The sequence below is a fragment of the Lissotriton vulgaris genome, unplaced genomic scaffold, assembly GCF_964263255.1.
Source record: "Lissotriton vulgaris unplaced genomic scaffold, aLisVul1.2 SCAFFOLD_727, whole genome shotgun sequence".
In the NCBI taxonomy this organism is placed as follows: domain Eukaryota; kingdom Metazoa; phylum Chordata; class Amphibia; order Caudata; family Salamandridae; genus Lissotriton; species Lissotriton vulgaris.
This window is the reverse complement of record NW_028245479.1, coordinates 38,405-49,171: the sequence shown is the minus strand read 5'-3', so window position 1 is coordinate 49,171 and position 10,767 is coordinate 38,405. Positions and strand designations below refer to the sequence as shown.

Genomic DNA, 10,767 nt, shown 5'->3' with positions numbered 1-10,767 from the left:
TGTCCATAAGAGGATCCCTTCAAGGTATATATACTAGTCCACAGACCATTACAACTAGAATCCCCAAATATCTGTCCAATCGGGTGGATCATTTTTCACCTACGAGTCTGCTGCGCTCCTCAAAGTATTTTCAGACTTTAACGCCCAGGTTTAAGCTTACGAAGAGAGGCGGACATTCCCTTTCTTTGTGCCAACTCAGACCAGTATACCTGCATTCTACTAACAATGAGATGCAGTTCTAAAATCATCTCAAGACTTAGCTATTTACTTTCAGCTAACTCTTGCTGAGTTCCTGTCATTCCATGGTCTTTTTAGCGCTGAGAAGCTCACCTGAGCAGCTGTACGCGTTACAAATAACATAATTCATTCATAAGCAATAGATTTTGCTTATAAAAGTAATCGACTACTTCCTCCATAGGCATCTAGAAACCCAGCTATTCACGTGTGTCCAGGTAATTCAGACAGATGTGCCTCTTGTACATATTCACCTTTGGGCAGTAGGTCAAGCTCCTAATCTGGATCCTCCTCCAATCTAAGTCCTCAATTATGAGTCCTGAAATATTGTGGATCTTTATTTGTCAAATGCGATAAATAACACCAGTGTGGTTTCCCCTTTAAAATGATGTTTGACATGCAAAATTTGGTGCCTATTGCACCTTAATCTATGTGTTAGTATTAACCAGTCTCTTTTCACCTGCACCCACATCTTTGGCAGGTATGACATACTGAAATTTAACAGGGGAAAAATCTGACGTCTATAAAATCTGACAAACTCATAATTCTGACACCTGTGCAAACAATGGTTTGCATGAGTGTCGCAATTTAATGAGGCACTCATGATCAAAGCATAGTTGCTTTTGTGGTGGTTCAGGAGAATTCAGAGCCACTGTCACAGATGTATCAATGTCTTGCAATTCCAACCTTGATAGTGTGAGGTACTCCCTTTCTCTGAAATTAGGGGATTGGGTGCAATTTAATGGCTCTTGACTGCACCCTTTTGCCCTCCACTGTGCTACACAAGTCATGCTCAACCAGGTTTTCTTGAACTATATCGCTGCCTAGTGTCTAGACATGGTGCTCCTGCAAGACGCTGCTATTTCCGAACCGGACACCGGGTGCAATACCTCTAAATAATGGACAGTCAACGAGAGAGAGGAGACCAGCTACAATGAGGACTTCCAACAGCCCACGTCCCCACAGTACCAGGCTGCCCATCTACACAAGCGGGACAACAACAGACAGAAAAGAGCCAGATTCAAACCAACCTGCTCAGTACAGTCTGATAAGCTTCACATTTCAATAAACTAAAACAAACACTTACCTCCAGGGTCTAGAGGCAGGGTTCTCTGTAGAGAACAAGCACTGGCTCCAAGGAGAGACCGAAAAAAAAATATAGAACATGTAGCAGGGGAGGATGATAGGGGGACAAAGTGGGACTTGATGAAAAGGAAATAAAAACTCCCAATCTCTTAATCATATGAACTTTCTTCCTAATAATAGTACATAAGGTTTACTGTAACGGAGAGGATGCTCACCTCATATATGTACAGACTGGAATGAGGAAAACGGACGAAGGAAGTGATCTGAAAGATGTGCAATGTTCCTTTGTGGTGAAGTCGTATCCTTTCCAGAGTGAACTTTCAGACATTAGTTCTGATGCAGGTTTTGAAGTTTGCAGTTAGGATTTAGCACTCGATAAAAGAGTCACTACTTGATAACGCTGGCATCTGGGTGAACCTTTTGTCTTGACAGACAGCTAGATAATATGGTCTGAAGGTGGAAAGGACAGATCATTAGAGGGTAGCGCAGCGCTTTTTAGCAGAGAACCCGTATGAACATGGAATATTCTGAATAGATGAAACGCGATTAGTGGGACTATTAGATGTTTATAGGAAAAGGGAACATAGCATTTGGAAATTCAACCAATGAACTCTGGTGCTAGTAGTAATAAGGAATGCCTGATAATTCATAACCATTTAAGTTCGAGCTATTTATTATAAGCCCTTAAAAAGTGGTTTAGTTTGCCGGGAAACATGTGTTGGCTGAGGTGTTCTGTGGCTGGAGCTATCTAGCCAGTGCTTAATTTGAGCAGGAGTTTTCAGATGCTCAGCACCGGCACTTCTTTCACAGGGCCGGGGCTACAATTTCTGACCCTGCATGTGGTGGTCTCTATATTACTTGTTCAAATTCAAAATAAAAAGAATAACATACAGTGCATGGTGACTGGCTTGTAAACGTTCATAGACAGGCCAGCATACACCTGTCCAGGCAGGCATGATTGTTTCACCACATTAGTGATGATGTCATCACGCTGATCACAAATCCAAGAAGTCATCCACAAACTATGACTTGCATACTATTCCCAGAGTCTGCTGCACCCTGCCACTGCCTGAGCCTAAGCCTCCCATTAGATAATTGTAGCTGACGGCTGGCTCATGATGGAGTTGAGGTAAGGAAGCTGTGAGAGCACATTTGGAACTTGTGAGTGAGGGCTCTTGAGAAAGATAAACTAAAGTAAGTGTGGACTTTTCACTTGCTGTGTAGCCAGAGTAGCATATCCAGCAGCCCTGCATTGCTGCTCCTCTCAACATGCTCGATGCAGCTGTGACCCAACACAACGTTTGTGCACCATGGCATCACCTGTAGAATATGTGCGCTGCACCCCAGCATGGTAATTGCTGAGCGTGTATGAGTCCAGTAGGCACCACAGCCATACTTACCAGCATTGGCAGCATTACTGCTGGGAACGATGGCTATGCTGTAGCAGGCAGGGTCAAAGCAAGCTGAGCAGTGGACCTACTAATTACAGGCAGCACTAGTAGTGGCATCATCTGCTGTGCTCGAGCAGCTACCTGTTCTGCAAATAACCCAGTTATACTGCACTGATTAATATATGCAAAAAAAGCATCTTCATTTGATGTACATTTTGTTTTTGCACTCGGTGTAGGTAAGAAAGTAAAACACATGTCATCTTCCTCTTCTTTAGGAAAGGCAAGAGGAAAATGCAGATTTCAAAATAGCAGGGACATGTACAGGCTGACAACAGGGGTCACAGGCAGCAGCAGTGTTATAGATGAGAGAGAGCAGGAATTAAGAGGAGAAAGAAACAACAGGAGAGGAGAGAGATAAGAGTCTTAGACGGAGCTAAGTAAAAGAAAAGGAGAGCAAATCAGATACAAAGAGAAAGCAGCCATGATGTGAAGAAGAGAGCATTAAGAAGAGAGAAGATAGAATGAAAGGATGGAGTGGACAGGACAGAGGAAAAAAAAAAGCAGACAAATAATAAAATGACGACACAGCTAATCTCTGCTAGAAGAGTGATAGTAAAGAACCAAGATCGAAGGTAGAAAGAGCAGAGCATGGATAGAAGTGAAGAGGAAAAAGGGCAGGGGTAGAATGAATAGAGGGCAAAACAGAAAGGCGGGGAATAAGGTAACCCACCAGGTGTGACAGAGATTAGAGAAAACAATTAGAGAGGTGAGAGGGTAGACTCTTAGAGCAAAGACTTAGGGGACAGACAACAGATCAAGGTTAGAAGACAAGAGACTAAGGCAGTGATAGTGTGGAAAGTGGGGCTCACCGGAGGAAGAAGTGAGCTGTGGCCTCCTTAGCAACATTTTCAGCACCTGCACTTCTTTTTTTACACATTGAGCACTGTATGTAGTGATGTAGTCCATGAAATAATTGTGTTTTAACACATCATTGTGTTTTTAGTGTGCCTTCATATGTTAATTGTATACGGCTACAAAACAAATTCTAACAAGATTAGAAATAAAAGCGAATTCAACTACATAGCTATTCTATTGAGTGTTTATGTCATTGAGCGCCCGACAAACATTAATATTGATCTTGAATATATGGGCCCCATTGGATTGGGCAAGTGGCCTTTGTATGTGGCAGCTTGCACATGGCCACCTCATATTTTGCCTAAATATACTGATTTACATTACATAAGTGATTATGAAGTTATAATTCTTACTGAGAAGTGTCCCATGAAATAAATGTAATATTAACAGGGAAACCCCCACTGCCCTATGTGTTAAAACAATAATTAAACCACATGTCTGGCTGTGGCTGAGTTTCAGAAAACTGTCCCTATGGTTCCTAAGGCCTAGACATCAGGGTGATCAGAACACCAGATCTCGGTCCCTACATAAGGGAGGGTGGCCATTAATATGACAGCGATGTGATCTTTTGTTTTCTCATTACCAATGCAGAAATAATAGCTCCCACTCTGCAGTTATGTGGAATATCCATGCATAACTGAGCAATGGGGTCGTGCACAATGCAGACAGAAAGTAATATGATTTCGGTCCACCTTGTTGCCTAGAACTATCATGGACATCAGAAAAACCTACAGTGTGAAGGGACAGGGATGACTGAGTCCCTTGGATCTATCAGCAGAGGGGAAGGGAGAAATAGCCACCCTGTCATAGACATCCAGTCAGTCACTGGGCAGTGGGTCAAGCGGAGAAGTACAGATTTGACACAGGCAGGGCTCGGGATGAAACCACCGACCAGGGCATTGGATGTGCTAGTTAGAAATAAATACCAATGACAAGGAGGGGCAGATGCAGGGGCAGCTCCTCCGGTATGGCGGTGACGTGCAAGAAAGCAGAGGCAAAGAACAAAAATAAAATGATAACAAAATAATGTTATTATCATTTTATTATTCGTCCTGTACGCTGTGAGCCAAGCCGAGGGAAGGACAGGGCCATCCATACTGATGCCGCAGCACCAGATAGGAAGGGGGAGTGGTGGGCAATACTAAGTGCGCATGACGGTTTGGTCAGCTGTCTGGGGCAGGTCAAACTGTCATGCACACGTAGCCTTTCTCCAACCCCAGCTGTGTTGCACAGCAGGGTGGAGAACCAACATAGACTCCCAGTCCCTGTCTAAGAGCTGAACAGGTCTCCTAGGAATCATCTAAGTCAGTAAACTGATGTCTAAAGTGGAGTGGATCAGCAGAGCCTTCTTGGATTTACCTAACTGGGGGTGACTGCCCATGCACCTTGTGGTATTATCCAGGAGAAGGGAGTTTGCTCCTTCCACATGCAAGTAGACAAAAAGAAGGCAAAATAAGAAAAAAGGTGTGAAACTCATTCATTATCCTTATGTAAGCGTCCAGGTTTTGTGTTAATAAGAAATCTCTGCATGCAGAAGCGTGGCTTTCCACATGTGGAGCTTTGCAACGTTTAAGTAAATCTGTCATATTAGATGTACATTCACAAGGCGTGGATATTCATAAATGTCTTTGTCATTTACCTCCAAAACATCTATAATGGGAATATTTGGAGAATATTCATATACAATTAGTGAAAATAGAAAAGACTGCATCATCCCATCTTTGCACTTTTACTCTTTCTTTTTACCACTTGGGAGTAAACATTTTATACCAATATTCAAAGGCATTTTGAGTAGGTGAACTAGTACAACTATTAGTGCTATTTCAATTTCTCATAAATGCCTTTGTGCATTGGCACCCAAATGTGTATTTGTATTTGATCTGCACTTGTGCATCAGCAATTTGAAGGGAAATGTATATAAAGCCAGTGATTACTGTACAACTACATCTATAACGATTGACGGCCGATGGGTACGATATTTTGCAACAATGCAAAACGCCTTAAAAGGGCATCTGTCACTATAAAGGACTTGGAGACATTAATTAACCAGGTCTCAACTAAAAAATGAGTTTAGATAGCCCAGTTGTATTTATATTTATTCTGAACTAATATTCTCAGTGAAATAAATTGAAAATATGTTTTTGAAAGTGAATAACCCAGTGATTAGTCTTATTCTATTTTTCAGCATCATGGTGGGTCTTGAACAACAACTAGATGAAGAACTTCAATTGGACTCTTTCATAGTGGAATACTGTACTTAACATATTTGTGTGGAAAAATATTTGTATAACTATTTGTTGGTGCCACTGTTAGTAACATAGAAATTATCTTGTTAGGTTCTAAATCTTTTTGTTGTGTCAATTTACTGTGTCTTATAAAGCTTCATACAACCTATTAAAATGGTGTTCTTTGTTCAATAGCCTATATATTTCTTACGTATCCCAGAATACCTTGCACTACATATGTTTGCTAGACGATTTGTCAATAGCTGTATTTTTCAGTGTATGGTATTAGGTATTACTACAATAAAGGTTTCCATTCATCTTTGTGGTGTTTTCACCTTATTGCATGCAAGAATGTTTAGGATTTGTCTTGTCTGTATGGATCATGCTTTTTTAAATTTCTGGTAAAAAGATGGTATTGAGGAGGGGAACTAGAAAGAGCAGTATCGATAATCAGTTTATGACTTGCTGGTTCTTACAATGGAGTTATTGTGAAAGCCAACAAAATTTTAGTTATGGGAGTGATGCACATAAGTGCCATTCTACGCCAATTATGGCCTGTTGTGGTGAAAAGATTACTGTTGGCTTTAAGTACCTGATGTATCGAATTCTAAAGTTTAGCACTGTATAAGGGCTCAGCGGCATTAAAGATAAGACAAGTAGGAAATTCGATTGTTAAAACTGTGAGGCAGCCACTTCCTCAGCGCTGTTAATAGAAAATGTGAAGAACATAAATCACTATCCAATTAAAACAAACAAACATATGATATGACACAAATATCATACATACCTGTTGTACCTCAAACATTAAACACATTTTAGACATAGTTAAAATGCAATTAATCGATATAACTCGCTAGAACATATTATGGTAATATGAACAATTTGTTAAAATACAAACTACCTATCAAAATCAATTTGCACCTTCACATTTGTCAACATCCTCAACATATACAGTGGGTCCATACAGAGTTATCCTCATAACATCAATCTGTACAGGTTCAATAAATATAGGGTAGGATAGCAGTCATTTCCCACACGGTATTTTCCTAGAAGTACTCTCAATGTAAGTAGTTAATTATTGTAATCAGGTAATCTTGAACTCAAAGAGAAATGATTTCTAGCAGTGGCTATTACCTATAACTGCAAGATGGTACTCATATAGAAAGACGTGTCAAGCTTAATTTGCTTTTTGAATTAATATCTGTTTAATGGTCATATGGTGTTCCCTTATTTTATACTTTTCCGACTGTCTAGTGTTTAACAACAACAACCTTCTTAGTTTGGATTTTTTTTATATAAAGACATGGTGTCTGTGGATAGAAAATATATATTTCAAGAGACTTATCTAAAAAAAGAGCATCCATTACTGATATTCCAATTACAATATACTTTATTTGCATATTAAGATCATGCTGTCATTTATTAACCCTCCCACAGCTAACAATCTAATTTTGACTAGACAGAATATCATCTATATGGAAACTTAAGATGAATCTACCGACTAATCCATGAAAAATAAAATAAAGAAAATCAATATATCTGCTCTGCAGATGCACTTGAAATTTCTAACTGTTGTACCAAATGTGTGACTGCTGAGTTAAATATTTTGAAATAATTTACCTACAAGTATATTCTGACTTTCACTACTTAGGAAATCAGTCGTCGCAAATGACATCATTGATGACATAAGTGATGCCATCATTCAAGCTTCTTTTGTACACATTTGACACTGTACAAACTAGTATGGCATTAGAGGCCTGAAAGTAAGTACAGAATAACTCAGAACGATATAATGTATCATTAACACCATCACAGATACAACTCTCTAAGATGTAGCAAGTTTGTGTTATGTGCAACATTGACCCTGTACCAAAGATTTTACGGGTGGCCTGATTTATATTAACAATCAACCACAGATATTTAGAAAACCCAAACAGTGTTCAATATATATACAACAGTTCAGAAAAAGACAAGTTCCTCAAGATACTCAACGTCGGTTAAACAATTAATGCACTACTATGGACAGCTTTTATCTGTATCAAACCCCTCACTGACACTGAAATGACATTGAGAAACCAATTTGATAGGAGTAGAAAAATGGGTACTGTAAACAGTGTTTACTCTATGGAGAGAGTTTACTCTGGAGTACACTGTTTGCAAACAGTCAACCTCTCATGAGTAATACCCTACTGAGTATCTAAAAGTATCTACTAAGAATAGTTTACACTCTGTGCAACACTTCTAAAACACACAAAATAAATTGCTTACAATAACCAAGGTCTGAAGGTGCTAAAGAACATATGGCCTCCAGCCTTCATACTGTGGTGATAACTTTATAAGTAGTCCATCTTCTGAAGCAAAAGACACAAAATACAAAGGTTAGTACCTGGTGCACATAGTCATCTATGTTATGTGGACATTGTCATACTGAGGCGATTTGGTGTCATAACTCAAGGCTGCTTACAAAACTTAGGGCATATTTACAAGTCCCTATTGCCACAAGAATGTCACTTTAACAACATTCCTGTGGCAATAGAGGTTTTGCCTTATTTACAAGGTGCATTAAGCCACTTAATGTGGCTTAACGCCACCTTGTAAATAAGACACCCTTGAACGCTATACTTAGCATGAAAGGGGTGGGCAATGGGTGTTGCGGTGCGTGTTCTGCCACAACACCCATTGTTTTTTATTGTCCTCCCTATTTACGAGGGTGGCGTAAATAGGAGGCAGTGCCAAAATTAAGACCAGATGAAACCTGGTCTTAACATGGCAAACCAAGGAGAAATGCGTAATTTCTCCTTGCTTTTGATGTTTCTGTGTGTGCTGCATTGTGCAGGCAGCCCTCCCCACCCGACCATTTATAAGCAAATACAATAAAACAGAGGAGAGGCCATGTGGTCTCATTCCCTTATCCTTTTTATGCCCCAGGGACCCCATTACCGGGGCAAAATATAATCAAAACAATTCCCTGAGCCTTATTATGCTCTGGGGACTCCACCCCCGGCCCAAATATTATAAAAAAGGGGAGGGGGCCTTGCATCCCCCTCACAGAGACTTCTCAGGCCCCAGGGACTCCATCTCACTGGCCAAACCAATTTTTTTTTAAAAAGGACGGGAGCGATTGGCCCTCCGCCTGTGTTTTCTCAGGCCCCATGGACCAATGCACTTAGAAAGGTGAGGGGGCTGTGTGGACCGCCCTTCATTGGCCTTCTCGGGCAACAGGGACCCCATACTCTGGTGCCAGAGGTGGGTGCCTTGGTGCCAGCCCGGACACCCACATACCATATGTTGGGGGCCATGCGCGGAGCCCACAGCCCCTGCAGACACAAACGACCACCCACATGGTGCAGGAGCTGGCATTACTCGCGCCCGGAGCGAGCAGCTACTTATGATGATTGCTCCATCCAGACAGGAGCAATGTGTGTTCCGTTTCCCTGCCCGCATCAGTGTAGGCAGGGGAATAGAATACAAGCCTGCTGGCAGCAGAATTAGTGTTTGTTCCCATTTAGCAGGAGCTTTGAAAATGCTCCCGCCAGACAGGACAAAAGACATGTTACCCTACCCACAGTAGTGCGAGTAGGAAAACTACTGTGTCCATGGGATGGGCTCCCTGGGACAAAGTAAGTGGGCCTCTCCTGGAGGATGAGGACTCCCTCCTTTTGGTCCCTAGGGCCTTTTTAAGGCTTATGGAGGGAGGTCACGCAGTCCCCCTCCCCTTTATGTTTGAATACATCCCCCGGGGGATGGGGTCTATGGGGTACCTAAGGCCCTCTCTCCTCATTTTATACATTGGGCCGTGGTGTGGGGTACCTGGGACTGAATATGGGATGGGAGGGGGGCCACCTGCATCCCTCGCCTTAATTTATACATTGGGTGGGCCCCAGGGGTGGAAATGGCTCAAGGCCACACACACAGCAGCGACACTCTAGGCACCCCACAAAAGAAACTCTGGGACTGAAGATGGGATGGGAGCGGGGCTGACTGCCCCCTCCCCTTAATTTATACATTGGGTGGGCCCCAGGGGTAAAATTGGCTCAAGGCCACACACACAGCAGCGACACTCTAGGCACCCCGCAAAAGAAACTCCACAAGGTTATATAAAAATAGCCTTTGTATTATCATAAACACATTAGAAAATGACCACAAGTATACACTGTGCCACCTGGCACTAGGCAATATTTTACAAGGGACTTATATAAATGACAGGGCCAATTGGACCTCTGTCAGAACCATTAGAAAGCACAAGTAGGGAATATAAAACCAGCAACTACTGATAGCATAGTGTACTCAGCATCATCACATTAGGCATAAACACATTATGCATCACATTAGACATAAACACATTATGCATCATATTAGGGCCTTGCGCCCTACCAGTACCTCAGGTACTCACAGGGCAACTGGCCTTCCTCAGTGGCCAATATGGGACCTGCCCGCAATGCCCTTTGTCCAACAAAAGTCAGGGCTTTAAGCTGCCACTGCAGCAGGGTACAGGCCCAACAAGCCGATGCCAGAAATGGGGGGTCGAGGGTGTAACTCACCCTGGTTTCTCGAGACCCAAAATAATGCCCCTTCAACATTGCAGCGGCCAGCAATCAGTCGGTGCAGCTGTGTAACAAGTAGGCACCAACATAGTGCCGCTAGCTGCCTCTGCAGCAAAGACAACATGCGCAATGCACTGGGAGCGGGGGTGCATCTCACCCCTTCCTCTTATCAATCACAAAGAAATGCCCCTGTCATTGCAGCTGCCCGCACTCTGACCGTGCAGCTGTAAAGCAAGTAGCAATCAACAGACTGCCTTGGGACCCCTTATCCCTGGGGCTCCCCTTGTTGGGAAATCGGCACCACAGAGGGGCGTAGCCAGCATTGTACAAGGCAGGCACAGACCTATTCAGGGTCAGGGACTACTCCTCCCA

At 42.3% G+C, this 10,767-nt stretch overlaps 1 protein-coding gene across 1 annotated transcript in view; it reads left to right on the top strand.

Moving 5' to 3' along the window:
* LOC147666408 (N-terminal EF-hand calcium-binding protein 1-like) overlaps positions 1-6,168 on the top strand; it is an 816,258-nt gene extending 810,090 nt beyond the window's left edge. The window contains exon 11 of the mRNA XM_086949081.1: positions 5,812-6,168. Within this exon, the coding sequence (XP_086805207.1) occupies positions 5,812-5,840 (29 nt within the window). The 3' untranslated portion in view covers positions 5,841-6,168. The remainder of the gene's footprint in view (positions 1-5,811) is intronic.
* Positions 6,169-10,767: the final 4,599 nt, after the last annotated feature.